At 40.9% G+C, this 16,512-nt stretch overlaps 1 protein-coding gene across 1 annotated transcript in view; it reads right to left on the reverse strand.

The window, feature by feature from the left end:
* The window catches only part of PCCA (propionyl-CoA carboxylase subunit alpha), a 300,137-nt gene that overhangs the window by 65,292 nt on the left and 218,333 nt on the right, over positions 1–16,512 (reverse strand). The window contains exon 20 of the mRNA XM_072849938.1: positions 9,170–9,268. Within this exon, the coding sequence (XP_072706039.1) occupies positions 9,170–9,268 (99 nt within the window). The remainder of the gene's footprint in view (positions 1–9,169; positions 9,269–16,512) is intronic.

Raw genomic sequence — 16,512 nt, forward strand, 5'->3', positions numbered from 1 at the left:
GGAGTCCCATGGCTGGGTCAGGGAGGAGGAGAAAGCTGCAGAAGCAGCTGTGAAACCATGAAGTCATCTTCCAGTCAAAACGTGAGGATTGGTTTGGCTTTATCAATCTCCTTTTCCTTCTCCTCCTAGAACCTCTGCAGAAAGCAGGAACTTCATTTCAGCACTCCCTTTCCACTGTGCAAAATCCCAGTCCAGAGATGTGATCCCAGACTTGGTCACCATCCCAGATGTGACCAAGCTTTCTTGTACATTGGAGACTGTCCGCATTGCACTATATATTCAGACGTGTGCAGCCTCGCAAGACTTTCCACTTAGGGGATCACTACTTTTGTCACAACTTAGCGTTCTCCACTGATGGTACCATCATTTCCTCCCCTTAGTGTATTAAACTACAGATGGAAACTCAGCTTGATTTTGAGTGCTGCTCTAGCCATTGGCCCTAGCCCATGGACCTAGCCATTATCAGTTTTAGGTTGTGCTTCACAGTAAATGAAGCCTCAGGTAGCTGTTCTTCCTCAGGGCATGTCCACATTTTCCAGCTTCTTAAAAGGGCAGCAGTCAGCCAGTGGGGAATGAGATGATCAAGTCCTGCTGTATATGAAGCATTTTGACACGGGAAAGATTTCTAAGACTGGCTTAAGTGGTACTATGCCAAAGTAGTCCTTCCCTTTAAAAGGGATCCTTCCAGGATGCTGAGATACTGGCCTCCCTGGCACCTGTTGCAAGCTACCTCAGTCCTTTCCCAGGGACTAAATGGAATCTGCTCCCACCAGTACAAATACAGATGTTAAACACAGTGTGAATGGCTTACGGGGCATCAATTCACATAAAGAAACTGCACCTTTACAACAGGCTGAGGCACCACATTACTACTTTTAAAAGAAGAACCACTCTCTTAATGCCTGGGATTTACAGTAGGTGACAGGAATTTCTGTCCTCCCATGAACAGAAAAATGGAAAAGCAGATCCTTCCCAATATTTCTTTAGGTGATATCCAATGTTCATATCACTTGTTACTTCCTTTTGCCAAGCTCTAGACATGCAAATGTTTAGTAATAATACCACTTCAGTATTGCTATTATATATACATAGAGCACCTTCCAAGAATGCCAATGTGCTCCTCTAACCCTCTGAGGTAGGTAGGGGTTATAAAGTAGTGGATGAGAGGCTTTAAAACAACAACAGAACCCCCCCCCAAACAAACAACAACAAAAAAAAAAACCCAAACCACCACACCAAAAAATCCCCCACAGGAAAGACTGTTTATTTGGTGTTGATAAAGAATGAATCTAAAAGACATTTACCCCAGCCCAACGTTTCCAGCTATTTACAATAATGAGGAGTTGAGTCCTCCCTGTGAACTTCTAAATTTTCGCTGTTATTACATTAAATCACAAAATGGCTATGACTTTTAGAAACTTTACCCTTGTTTTCACATGCTGTAATGTGTTTTGCTCTTATAGGAGGACACTGTGCAGGTAATACGCTGCCATGTGATTCTAGATCTGGTAATGATTGTGACTGCCCTGAGACAGATTCTTTGCAGGATCCATAGTCCTTTCTCACTCTTTGATGTCCCTCCTCCTCCTTCCCCTTTGCTCTCTGAATGTGTTACCAGAGTCAAGAGAACCGTTCCTTGTCTTTCAAGGTTTAGATATCATAAAATTACAATCTCTGTCAACAACTGAATACAATGCTTTGGTCTTTGGACACATATAGAATTCTTATTGTTATTCAACCTGAATATTGTCTGTCATTAAAATTTATAGCTCCTTTGGAAAAAATAATGGCATAAGATACTGTGACAACTAACATTATTTGATTAACCCCTTGAGTAGCACAGGATATTACTAATCCCATTAGGTTAAAGAAAGGGAGAAGTATGATGTTTGTAGATAGAGCTTTATTGTGGGAGACCTCTCTCTGAAAAGTGGAGAATAAATTCCAGAGGGATTGATTAGCCATAGCAGTTGATCACTCATTTCCTTCCCAGCTGGGGGGGGGGGGGGGGGAATAAAAAAAATTTTAAAAAATCATTTTCATGAAAGAATCAGTAAGGGTGGTGGTATGTGCTTTTTGCTTCTGCTGCTCAATTGGAAAAAAAAAAAGGCAGCAATAGTCTGTAATTTCATGATCTTTTATTTCCTCGAATTTCCCCCTTCCCTTCACACATTCTCCATTCAAACCATGGACAAGAGTGTGGAGTCAGCCTTGAGTTAAACTGATTTCACACAAATTGCAGACTGCTCATGAGATTCGGGTACTTGCTATTTAAAGTAGACATTAACACAAATACTCTGATACGACAGTAAAGGATAACCGATATTTTTAAAGGCTTCATGACTCAGGAGCTGGGCATGCTGCTGTCATATAAGCAAATGTGTATTCAGGGCTCATTTTAAAAATTAATAATTTTTAAAATTTTGACAAACACCCATGTCCATGAAGCCATAATAACAATATTTGTTTTCATATGCATTATTGGCAATTACAGCAAGAAGCAGTGAAAAGGCCAGCTTTTATACACCTTCCCTTTCCCAGCAACCCTTGGAAATAAAGGAAGTCTCAGTCCATCCTTAGATCACCCATGATCAAAAGACGAAACCTAAGTGGTACAATTACCGATTTTCTTGTACAGAATCTTTCACAAACTCAGAAAGTTGAATCATCTAATAATTATCTAAAGCAGATCACTCAGGTCTTTCCAAGTACACCTAGAGATATGCATTGAATCATGTATGCTGATGAAGTTTCAGAATTCCTTCTAAATAGGACTTTTCTCTGCTTCTGTGTCTGATCCTTCGGGAAGGATCCACCTCCACCCACAAGAACAGCTATGCCGTTTGCCAAGGGTGACACCAGGACCTCAATATCTGTGCTCTAGAGCATGGCACAGCTTCAAAGTTTCCTGGTAAAGCCTCCTCACCAAGAGTTTATCTTTTTTTCCTTGCCCATATGGTTTCCATCCCCTCCCCAGCCATTACCACCCAGAAGTGATAATTCAACATCAGCTCCATACTTGATTTTGGTCAAAAAAGCCAAAGGAAACATTTGACATTATTAATGAGAACAGATAACAAAACAGTGAACACCATTAAGTTATGGTAGAAGTCTAAGTTTTGCCCATGCTTTTAACACTGAGCACAGTTCTGGTCCCCACAGCTCAGAGAGGAGAAAACAGAAACTGAAGATGTTGAGAGAGCAACATAAGCATACAGACAGACTTCTCTGCAAGGAACAACTCTGCACCACTGAAGAGAAGCAACTGAGTGAGGATACAAGCAGCATGGACACAGTGGGTAAGGATCAACTGCTCACGGTCTCTTCCAATACAGGAACTAGGAGGAATTAAAATGAAACTAAAGGACACTGCCACAGCAATTATTAGGCTGATAATTAGCAATAAGTCTGCAACAAGCAACTTGCCAAAATCTATGGTTCTCTTTGTGCAACTGCAGGGAAACAACAATAACAGCGCCCTGACCAAGAGATATTAACACTTTCAAAAAAAAATTTAAAAGCCTGAAACACAGCAAGGCATGCTACGCTGTATGCAATAGGCTTTTGTATTTGTCTTCTACCTGAGATATTTGAGTCCTTGTTTGTACTTGTCTCAAATGCCAAGAGACTGTCAAGTGAGGTGATAAATATCAGTTCCTCTGTATCATATCCACTGATCATTTTTGGAGTTTCAAGGCTGAGCTCTGTTTTCTCAGATGACTGTGGCTGGGCAAGCAAACAGGAAAACAGGGGCAGCCTGTGTTTCTGTACTGCTAAATAAAGGAGGGCCATGGACTGATGCCTGGTCCCAAAGCCAAATGGCAATGACTATCTCAGTCCCACTGCTTGGGTCTATACAGCATGATATAAATCTATACCAGATTTGTCTAAGTCAGCCATCACTGGAACAGGCTGAAACAAAGCCAGGGAGTGAGCCACCGATTAATCAATATGGGCCATCAGGAATCCAGTGCTGGGACTCACACTCTGTCTTTTTTTTACCCAACAGTATAGCTATTTGGATATAGTACATCCAAATGTCTGCCCATTTGCAAATCATTGTGTCCCCCTCTTCTAGAGACAACCTAGCAAAAATAATTCTGAAATCGTGGGTAAATGACAACAGCAGAGTGTGTGCAGTAATTGCACAGCACTAAAGAACGGACTGTCAAGCAGTCTTCATGTACACCGCTCACTAAAGCTTGCCAAAATAATTTTCAGGGTTTAAGAAAATGAGAGTGCTGAAGTAACAGTACTTTAGACCTGAAACCTATATAATATATCATTATCACAGATTACATCTGAGATCTCAAAACAGTAAAAAAATATATATAGGTAATTTTTCTAAAAAAAATTACACGTTTGAAAAAAGTCTCCACGGGGTTGAAGGAAATGAATACTTGGGCATAGTCTTTGTTCTCCTGTCAGACATTTCCCAGAATGTCAGACATTTCCCAGGAACAAAGGCTTCATAACCTACAGCATTTTCATTTTTTTCTGTTCTTATAAACCAAAATAATAATCAAAAGCAGCATTGTATCAGAGAAGCACTTAAATTTGTCATATCCCAGGACGTAGAATATACTCCTCCTGCTGCAATTGTTGATGCAATAAATACATTAAATGAAAAAATAATAAGTGATGCTATCACTGAATTCCCCATAACGCTATAAGCAGAGAAAACTCCACTGATAAATCTTCATCTATTTCATTCACAAAAACACTTGAAGCTCGAGACTGATGATTTCAGCTAACAGGATCACGTTCTTGTTTTGTAACTCCATTACTCTCTTAATTACACCTTGCTGTGACTGATAAAGACCTTTTTACCGTAGAGTTTGGGATGTCCAACAGAGTCACAGAACAGTTAGGCTGGAAGGGACCTCTGGAAATCAGGTAGTCGTATTCCCTTGTTCAAAGCAAGGCTAATGTCAAAGTAATATTGAGCTACTCAGGACCTTGTCCAATTGAGTTCTGTCTACGCCCTACAGAGCTTCAGATCAGCAGAGACCAATCCTCTGAAAGCCAGGAAATATAAAGAGGAGGCATCACTAGTGCCATTGTAAAATCACTTTGCTGAAGCTGCCAAAAGCCACCAAGAGTTTTCCAGGCTCCAGGCAGAATGCCTGCACTACCTTTAGAGGGTGGGAGGTTTCATTACAGCAAGCTAGCAGAGCTGTGAAACCCGTGTGGGCCGACAATATGCCAGTGGAAAGACTGTGTGCATACGATATGACAAAGAGGTACAAGTGTTGGCAAAAGATGGTGACAATTTAATCCAGCTCAGAAACCTTTTGCTATAGGGAACTGTCTGCCAGTAAATGGTATATAAGGATGGGTTGAGTGTTTGTTGATGGGATTAATCAAAGCAGAGCATTTAACAGCACTAAGGAGTTGTAAAATTTGTCCATGTGGTGTTTCCATAAAGCAGACTCCTACAGGCATTTTTTTTCTTGGGCAACCTGCCCTCTCTGCAGATACCTGATCTTCCTGCGCATTGTCCCAGTAGAAGGCACCTACTTGCAACCTGACTGTAGTAAGGACAGACTTGCATTTAGGTTCATGTCCATCTGTTGAACATGGATTCTTGATTCATCTTGAGGTCCTCTTAGATTCTGGTTCACATGAGGGAATAAAAGGAAATGTTCAGCTCTATGGAAAAGACAACTTATTCCCTTCTCTCCTTCCACCTCCTCCCCAGTTCATACGCATGGAGAGAGAGAAGATATCATAGACAACAATTTCTGCAGGCACAGGGCTCACTGAAATCCAGCTTACTTGTATATGGGAGCAGAGGTTGAGGGATAAAAATGCCCTCATTGTCCCATAATATACCTGCTGCCTTTCTTCCAGCTGTCGTTACTTTCCAGGATACCATTCTGAACCACCATTCTGCCTTCCAGTTTCCACTGGAGTTCTTATGGTTCTTTTCCACAACTCAACCAACCTCCTCTTTTCCACTCACTCTTCACAGGAATCATTAAGCACCTCATTTATTTGGTTATTTTTACTCTAAATATTGCCTGAAAGGCTATACCATATTCAAATTATGTTTTATATATAAATGTATTTTAAATATGTATTTTCAATTAAATAACAGACAATCCCTTCAAATCTGAATCCTCAGGAAGACATATTGTAACCACATGCCTATAGTTACTTCTCTGATTTTCAGCAAAGGCAGATTCCAAAACCACAAGAGCTAGGTGTAAATCAGATTCTGAGCCACTAACATCTTTGGAAACAGGTCAGGGAAACCATTTTGGCAAAGTATTTCTGCACACAAAAATTTCATTTGCTTGGTAAACAAAATCCTACACTTCACAAAGTGTTAAATTCAGCCTCTCCAAATGAGAGGTAGAGTCTAGTGGGGAAAATGCTGAGAAACTGGGATTAGCTGAGGAATTACTGAAAACAACAACAAAAAACCATGACGGAATCTGTGTACTTCAAGAAATGCTACGGGGTCTGCCCACACCCTCATCCCCAGAGACTGTATCACAGAAATCTCTTCTTCAAATGATCCCAAGTTTTCATCAGTTCATCACCTTCTATAACTTCCTATGGATTTCACAGTAAGCCAAAGCAGCACAAAGATTTCAGAGCCTTTATGCTGCAGCCAAACGGACCTGCAGTATACCCCAGGGTTTTGGTCCCTCTATCATCTGGGGACCTGGCCAGGCACTCCACAGCGCCCATCTGCCGCACACAGATGGGCTTCCTCGCAAAGGAAACAAAAGCGGGAGGGAGGGGGCTGCCACGCATCCTAGTTGTGCCCTGATATGCCCTAGACAGACTGTGACCAGGGCATATACCTCTTCTCAGGCGCTCAGATGTATTCCCAGGTCCCGTACTCCAGAAATTGTCTTAGAAAACCTGGTTTTTAAACTCATAGGTCTTCTTAACTCTGTGGCAGAGTTGGTGCTCTGCTTTGCTCTAATACGCATTGAGCCTTTAGCAGAGGAGTGGAAACACAGGAGCATGCTTAATTACTTATTTTTAAATGTGCGACAGATATGCAACAATTTGAATGTCTAGACTATAATTTACATACATACATTTTAAACCAAAACATTTTAAAATTATTTATTTCCTGCTCCTATGCTTAAGTGCTTTGCTGGACCGGGGCCAGACTGCAGGATCGAGCCGAAGGTGCATAAATCAAACCTTCAAAGAAATACAATGTTCACAAAGACTGTATTTGGTTGAGCAAATTTAGAAGAATGAAACCAACTATGAAGAGAAATTAGATTGGCTGAAAATTAATAAAGCACAGCTGGAATTATTCGATTCATCCATATTTGTTGCTTAAATGGCTCTAGGGCTAAATCTTGCTGAAAGAAGATACTTCAAGACTCAGGGGTCAATTGCTTTTGGAGATAAATTGACCTACAGGAATATACTTGTCTAATTTGGTTCTTGCAGCGGGGCAAGTCTAGAGAAATATATAACCAAAAAACCAATTTAGATTCCAGTGAGCGGATATCAGAGGTCAAGTTTAAGGTTCCCATAAATTTACATACATACACTAAAAGATTAATAACTTCTCAAGCTACTGGGTTTCTTTGCTAAAAGCAAAGACTTATAGATAACATCTGAGAAAGAAACAACATATGTGCTTATTCCACATTCTGTTGGATAGATACCATGCAGCCAGCTCATTGCTTGTTGCTGTGGCTAGCCCTGCAGTATTTCATACAATTTGGTCATAGTCAGGGAGTGCAAGTAACACTATTGCTGGCTCAGCTCCTAGAAGAAAGCATGTCCAGATCTCACAATCATTAATTTTGAAACTAATTTTATGTGCCAGTTCAAATATGACACTTTCACTTAACTGGTCTTACTACTGTGAGTATATGGAGACCTGTATCCCACCATAGTTATTATATACTTTGCAATGAGGCCTTCTGAATACGGTTATTTGTTCTAAATATAAAGCTTTTCTCCTAGACAGATTTTATATGGTCATACATCAATATTGTTTCCCACTCAAAATCAGGAATTTCCTTTGCAAAATAGCAGTGAAATGGACCAGTATTAAAATATAAAAATACAGTTTAGAATACAAAATTATTTTAGATATACACAAGCCCTGAAGCTGGCATTAACCTTCCAAGAAATCTACAAAACTTAAGTCCAGAATTTACTTGGGCATGTTATGAAAATTTCACTCTCAGTCAATACTATCCTTGAAAGATACAACATTTTTTATCTTCAAGTTGCAGTCTTTCAAATTCAGTCACAGCAAAAATAACATTTCCATTTGGGTAATTTACCAGGGGTGAAAATGAAAAATTAAATTCACATATTTCACTGTAAATTATTAGAAATCTGACCACTGTACCATTGATAAGTGTATACAAAATAAACAGATGTAGTATGTACAAAAATACTTTTAAAAACTCAAAAAGTTTTTATTTTTTTTGTTTCCTTTCACTACTTCCAGGATCAGTAGATATTTATAAATGAATGATTTTTCAACAAATATATAAATCCTGACCGGCACTGCCTTCAGAAAATTTGCATGACAGTTAAAGGCACACCCTTTTGTTTGGAGTTGTTTTCAAACACATTATTGGTCAGGAGGAACAAGGTGCATTAATCTTTTTAGACCTCTTTTCTTAGAAACACATAGGTTTGGGACGTTTTCTACATTCTTCTTTTCAAGTCATGGAACTTATCGCATTTCATAAAAGTATATATAAAAACTAGTCACATGGGAGATGCACCGTCCTGCGACTTTCAATCTGCAAAGGCCCCAAAGTGGAAAAACCACGCAATCCAAACATGAGGAAGAGAATAATTTTACTGCAGGACCCCACCTGTTTATAAACAGTAATCTGTTCTTTATTTCTTAAGTGATCAAGAAACTGTCTCTCCTCACAGCCATTAAGTAAAGAGATCCTAGAAACTGAGGTACGTTTCTGGCTAAAAGAAGCAACAACTTCTCTTTAAATGAATAATGTTCAAAACCCTTGAGGGGTAAGTCTGAGACAAGTTCACTCCACTGACGCTCTGGATGTATTCCAAGTAGAAAGACGATGTTATTCGCACAACGTAACATAATTTTTACAACGCAGCAAGTTTAGACCCCACATATCAGTATTATTTGTATACCCAAAGGCTTCTGGTTATCTCAGCTCTACAAACAAAGCATTGGTGAGTTTACCTGTATAGTCCTCTGAGTGCCATCAATGGTGACAGACAGTAAGGGTGAAGCCAGGTTCCACTCGCTGGTCACGTTTAGTTTCATCCCATCAACTTCCACCTGTTGTGACACCAAACAAGGCTGTTACTATGAAGACAGACAGAAAACTGATCTCAAGTTCATTACTGCATACAAAGCAGCAACCATTTTAAAACAGATGGCTCCCAAACAACCTGTCATGTTTACTGCTTCTGCCATAAAAGACAGGGTCCAACAACAGAGCCTTCCAGCTATCTCTGGGGAGAGGTGAAGGACCTGTGAACAGCTGCCTCTGAGTAGCAAGGTTTCAAGTGATTTCCAGCAAGTAACAAACAGCCATCCAACTTTTAAACCTATCTGGACATGCTACATTTACTGCAATTAGACAAGTAATGCATATAAATTCCAGTGACACCTTGCAACCCACACAACAGGGCTTGCATATAATATTCTCTCCAAGGACCAAGGAAGAACTTTTCCTGTGCTTCTAATGAAGGGTTTTGCATTGTTATCTTAATTAATATGAGGCAGTAATTAATTCTTCACTGTTTTGCCTCAAAGTCCAGAAAAACTTTGCAAATTCTGTCATGTTTTCTTCCAATACACAGCTGATCAGAGGAATACAATTTCTGACTTGAATGCCAATATGATTATCCAGAAAGAAATCGTTAAAAAAAAAAAAAAAAAAAATCCCATGATTCTTATACAAGAATATTTCTGTGAAGAGCAAAAAGCCCGAGCTCTGAAAAAAGTGTAGATACACACAGAGTAGCTGTAATGACACTTCTGGTATTCTTCCATTGTATAATACTGTCTGTTTAAACACATGTATCATGCATTCAACATTCTGTTACAGCCTCAGAAGAAGAGCTGGATTATGGAAAAAAAAAAAAATTACTATACAAGGAGTAATATAATTACTGATTAATGTTTGTGGCATGTTTTGAACACTCATCATGCTAATCAAGGTACATATATGATTTCAGTTATATATTTTACTATAAACAGAAGAAAAATCATGGTTGGCTGATTTCCTTCCTCCCTCAAAATCTCCAAAATACTTTCAATCAGTAAATTTCAGACAATATTGATAATGATGCAAATATTGCATACATTCTCAGTAAACTAGAAGAAAATTACTGCATTTAGAATAAAAGCTGAGCCCACATTTTGCAAAATAAAACTTATAAAGCCTGCTCTTTTAGATCTCAGACTAATCATTATTTAATCTTATAACAAGAACAGGCAACTGTAATCTCAGTGTAACTTAAAAGAAATCCATAACAGACAAGTGCAGAGGAGCAATGTGTAATTTGATAATTTTATTTCAGTTAAGAAGAAAAACTCTGGCTTAAAAAACCTCTAATTTATAGACTTTAGTTTAGAACACAAAATCTGTCTTTTAGTGATACAATCTACTCAATTTCTACGGGCTTTAACTATAAATAAAGTTACATGTAAAAAACATGAAGAAAAACAAGTCATTTATAATGGTTCACCAATAGGCCAGATTAGCTGGCATGCTTCAGGTACTTTACACTGCTCCAGTGATGCAAACCAGCCATAAACCTGGCTTGAGTTAAGCCAGACCTGCAGCTGGTTTGCATTGGCAGAGCACTGCAAAGCAGCTGGAACACGCCAGTGAACCTAGCCCACTCTCAGCAAACCTGAATCAGCAAATACTGTCTTTATTAAGAACAGCAGAAACATCTGAAAAAGACTTTCCAAAGGGAGAAAAGCAAATCCGGCACTCTGTCTCAACCCTCTTTGATTACCAATTGAACTTTGGTAAGGCAATTATTTAAAAAGCTGTCATTATCGCTATAACCAAAGAAAGACCGTCTGCACTGGAACCTGGGCCTGAAAACATCGTTTACCATGTTACTCCAGGGAAGGAGGGGAGATGGTATGAAAGCATACCAGGCTACTAGCCACCAAAAAAACTTCAGCTGTAGACTGTACTTGTTGCACTGCGGTATTTACACACAGCCTCGCAGAAGATCTATAGCCGATATCTACAGTCCTAGCGAAGGGTGTTCCAGTGGCAAGATGCAAGTCAATATCTCCACAACAAACTCAATTTAATCACTAGTTCTTTTGTCACTTTACAGATGAACAAAAGGAAAGTAAACCAAGTGTGTCACAGCGATAAATGACCTGTTTAAAATCCCTCACAAGGGTCTATACGAGCCTAGCCATCATTGATTCCAGATTACGTTCCTATCAAAAAAATTCTGGTGGAAACCACCGTGAAAGAAGAGACGCAAGCAGTCAGATGGTAGGTCCAAACAAACCGTGGCACTCTAGGAACACTATGGCTGCTCATGCGCAATAGAAAAACCAGCAGACAATATATTGCCTCTACTATGTTTTCCCCGTTCAAGAAAGATTAAAGGGCCAGGGGGCAGGGGGGAAGTGTTATTTGAACTAATGCATACCCCAGTAAACTGCAGCAGTCTTTTCACAGAACGGAGGTACAGGCTCTTAGCTGCTTTCACCTGAGGCTCACCACCGTATGTGCAACTGGGGAAGATGATGTGAAGCCAAAAGGATCACAAGGACATTGGCTATCTCTGCTCCAATGGGTAGGATGACAAAACCAGGAGGTCAAGCCATCAGAGAAAATGAACAAGGAGTGAGGGTAAGAGATTTACCATGTAGTGAGCATGGTACTTTCACTACAAGTGAGGGGCGAGGGGGGAACACAACAAAAAACAAAAAACAGACGAGGGTTGAAATCAAACCAACGCTTTACCTAATAGAGTAAATCTTCCTTCTGCAGCTCGGCAGCCAACAGCCAAGCAAGGTTAGTTGGTGGAGGTAGGGGAATAGATAAGATGTTCAAAGAACTTGTCAGAAGTTTGCATTTGCCTTCACTCCTCCTCTCACAATGGATATGATAATAGAACCTAACAAATACTGCAATAAAACCAGGGCCTTTTTGCTTTAGTCTTGAGGGGGTGAAGGGGGACACGGGGCCAACTAATGAAGAGTTACATTGACTATTTCCTGTTTTATTTTGTTTCTGTGCTCATAGGACAGCCAGGAATGAATCACCTCTCAATGGATACTAACACTTGAACTGTAAAGAAGAGATCCCAGTCAAATCACTCATGCAGTGGGCCACATTGTGCTTTACACCACAGCTATATAGTCTAGCTTTATTCTCAACTACTCAGTTCCAAGTGTGTGTATGCGTGCGTATGTGCACCGTGTTGTGTTGCGTGGGGGAATTACTCTATAGTAACTATAGTTGTCTGAACCATTGCTACACTACATCGATGTGGCATGGTGGCGAATTTTTTTTTATTTTTTTTTTTAATAGGATTGTTTGTCCCTGTGTAAGGGCATAAAAGATAAAAGCAGCCATAGTCCTCCTTTACAATTATTTCCAATTCAAAAGCTATTGTAAATGAGGTCTCAGAAGGAAGAATGACAAGTCCAAGACACGATGCTAGAAAAAGGTCAACAGCTTACTCTACTGTCACAACTTTGCAGACTTTCGCTGGCATGCACCTGAACTACACAAGTAGCAGCCCCTTCACCTCTTGTGGACTGAGTTCCTGATGTTCAGCATGATAGGTACCAGCTAACCAATAGTGCAAAGAGCTGCAAAGCATAATCTGCATTCCGTTTCCTTTAGAGAACATCATTTGGCATTCTATATGCATGTCAGGCAATTAAAGGAGGCAGCACAAGCCTGAGTGTTATAGCCCTGTTAATTTACTAATGCAGAGTCTCGCATACATCTGGCACATGTCACTACTTTTCTCCTGGAAATGAAGGTGGTTTTCCAGGAGACTGGAGGGCAGCTCAAGCAGTTGTTTCCTGCCTGATGCTTCAAAACATTATGCCTGAAGTTCCTCATGCCAGCCTTGAGTCTGACTAACTTAAGTCTACTGACTTAATCCCATGGTTCCAATTTTGCCTCCCAGCACAGTGTTTAACTCGACTTTAACTTGATGCTTTTGGTTTAACCCCTGGCCTAGAGAGTCCTGGTCCTAACTACTGGGTTGTGCCACCCTTACCCTTATTCCTTACACCCCTTAATTTTACCTCTTGCTACAGCAGAAGTGATGGCTTTCCCTAGTCCATCAGATCAACCCAATGAAAAGTCATCCTCTGCAGATCTGCCTTGCTGAAATCTTTCTCCGATCAAGACAGCTGCCCATGAAGATGTTACCTTTCAGGAAAGCAGACATTACTATTCACAGGAGATTTATGAATATTCAGTGTCATAGACTCCAATCCCTTCAACTGGCATTAATTTAGCTATAAATCTAAGGTACATCCAGTGGGCAGCAAGGAGTCTACAAACTGAAACCTTAAAATCATCCTGCAAGGAAGGAACAATGGTAGCAAGCATCGCTGTTGTAAACGTGAGGTAGCATACTGTTTGAGGACTTTCCTCAAGCCTACACAAAGTAAAGACATCCTCTTCTCTGGGAAAAGTCTCAGCCATAAGCCTCTTCACCTCCATTACTGCTAAACACCACCACCCATGCCAAAATAGCAAGGAGTCTTTTCATTTTTATGAGTCAGGTACAGGATAGGTATTGCTTCTTGTGCAGAAGAGGGGGTGGGCAGAGGACTCATAGCACAGTGTGGCAATAGAAGGTCCAGCTGTAGATAGCCATATTCAGTAACACTTAGTCTGCAGTGATCTCAGACTAAGCCAAATTGAGCTGGACAAAGTGGCTTTTGGTTCCCAAACAGTTTTAATAAAATTCCTGAAATTCTCATCTGATCTACTGTCCAGCTAATGGAGAAGCACATGGCATGGAAAAGGCAAGTGAAAACTGTCCCATGCCAAAGCTATCATCCCTTACCTTTTGCAGTCCCTTGTATCCTTAGGAATGAGCAGTCTTTATGGGGCTGATGAATCTAAGGCTTCCTTTAGAAGCATGACGCATGAAACCCCAGGCATTTTGTAAAATATTTTGCAAGTCCTCAATGTAAAAAAAACTCTTCCCCAGTCAGCAGGAGAGCTAAAACACTATCTTGCATCTCTCTGTCTATTCCCAAAGATAATAACCACAACACACTTCCTTATCACGAAAATTACCAGCCACTTGGAGGCTGTAAGGACTTGTGGTCATTTGCAGAGTTGTCTTGGCAATTCTTGGGTCTTCCTATACAATTTTCTTCAACTCCCCCACATTGCCTTTAAGTACCTTGAATAAAAAGGGAGTCATATCTGCCACATTAGGAAATAGTATCAACCAAATAGTACTTCACACGTTGTCATTCATAAATGCAAGGAAATCCATAAAGAGTTCCCATGTGGGCAATTCTTATTAGTTAAACTCCTTTTTCTTGTATATGCTTTTTCTCCTGTTCTTTTGACTGTATTTGCCAGTGCCCAGGGTCCGATTACCCATAAAGTGTTTGACATTTTTCAGGGTCATGTCCTGGAAGAGGTGACAGAGTGTACTCTTGTCAAGTTTGCAGATGGCCCAAAACTGGGGCAAACAGTTAACACACTCTAGGGCAGGGCTACCGTCCAGGAGGGGCTACACAGGCAAAAGGAGGGGGCTAATGGAAACTTTGTGAAATTAAAGACAAATTGTTAAGTCCAGCATGTGGGAAGCAAGAGCCCGTTGCAATGATACAGGCTGGGACCTGACTGGCTGGGGAGCAGCTCTGTGGAGAAGGACTTGGAGATGTGGGCCGACATGTCAGCTGGACATGAATGAGTCAGCAGCATGCCCTGGCAGCAAAGGTGGGTAAGTGTCCTGTGCTCTGTTAACAAAAGCATAGTCTGCTGATAGAGGGAAGTGATTAGCCCCCTCTACTCAAAACTCACAGCATGTCTAGATACTGCGTCCACAAGACAGACATTGACTTTGTTTAGTTAGACAAAGTTCCCATTAGCCCACTCCTCTTGCCTGCCTGGGTCCCACTGGGTGGCAGCATTGCCTTTGACTGTATTGAGCAGTTTCCCCAGTTCTATGTCTTCTGTAAATTTTATCACCATGCACTCCCATTGCCTCCTCCAGTTCATTGATAAGGCTGTTGAACAGGACTGGTCACAATACAGACCCTTGTAGACCCTTGGTGACCTCTGAGTAGAGTACAACCCCTTAACCATGACTCCCTGAGCCTGACTACTCAACTGGCTTTTTATCCATCTGGTTGTGCGAGATGGTGTCAAAAGACTTGCTAAAGTCAAGGTAAATGACATTCACTGCTCTCCCCTAGTCCACAGATCCTGTCAATTTATCATAAAAGGCTGTCAGGTTGATCAGCCCTCAGTAAATTCATGCTGACTGTTCCCTATCACCTTCTTTATGTGCCCAGAAATGTGCTCCAAGAGGACTCGTTTCATGAACTTCCCAGGGACTGGAATGAGGCTGCCCAGGCTGTAGTTCCATAGGGTTTGCTTTTGGCAGTTTCTGAAAACTGGTGCAACATTTGCTTTTCTCCAGTAATGAGGGACCTCCCTCAACCTTCATGACCTTTCAAAGGTATAGAGTGCAGTCTTGCTACCACATCAGTCAGCTCTCTTGGCACCCTTGGATGCAGTCTGTCTGGTCCCATAGATTTCCATGTGTTGAACTCTCCCAATCACTGACTTGATCTGCATCTGCCTCCTCCCTGAACTCTTTCACTAATAACAGAGGCCTGGGAGACCTTGCTGGTGAAGACTGAAGCAACAAAGTCATTAGGTGTCTCAGGCTTATCTGTATCTGCTGTTACCAAATCACTTGTGATCCCTTTGTTGATGCAGCATTTCCCCTTTTCAGTTTTTTATTACTCATGCAGTAGTAGAAGCTTTTCTTGTTGCTCCTGTCAAGGTGAGCTTTGGCTTTCCTAACACCATTCCTCCATGCCCAGACAATTTTTCTAAATTCCTCCTTCGTATTCTGTCCCTGCTTCCACCTCTCAAATGCTGCCTTTTTGCATTGGAGCTCTGCCATTATACCTGTTCTTAGTGAAGCTGTGTTCCTGATAAAGGTGCTTATTTTTCTGAGTATTCTTGCACTTAGAGGATGCTGTCCTTAAAGAGCTGCCAGCTTTTCTGATCTCTTTTGCTTTTCAGAGCTGTCTCCCATGGAACTCTCCCTACCTGCTAAATAAATAAAGAATAAGCTGAAGTCCACTAGCCTGAAGTCCGGGATCTGTACCCTGCTAATCTTGTTCCTCACTCCTTTCAGGATCCTGAACACCAACCATTTATTTTATGGTTGCCACAGCCAAGGCTGTCATTGATTACCATGTCTTCAACTGGTTCTTCCTTGATAGTGAATAGCAGATCCGGCTGTGACAACACCAGTTCACCCATCCAGTACCAGTATCAACTAGCTATCCCGAACACCCTTCAG

Source organism: Ciconia boyciana, chromosome 1, assembly GCF_034638445.1.
Source record: "Ciconia boyciana chromosome 1, ASM3463844v1, whole genome shotgun sequence".
NCBI classification, from domain to species: domain Eukaryota; kingdom Metazoa; phylum Chordata; class Aves; order Ciconiiformes; family Ciconiidae; genus Ciconia; species Ciconia boyciana.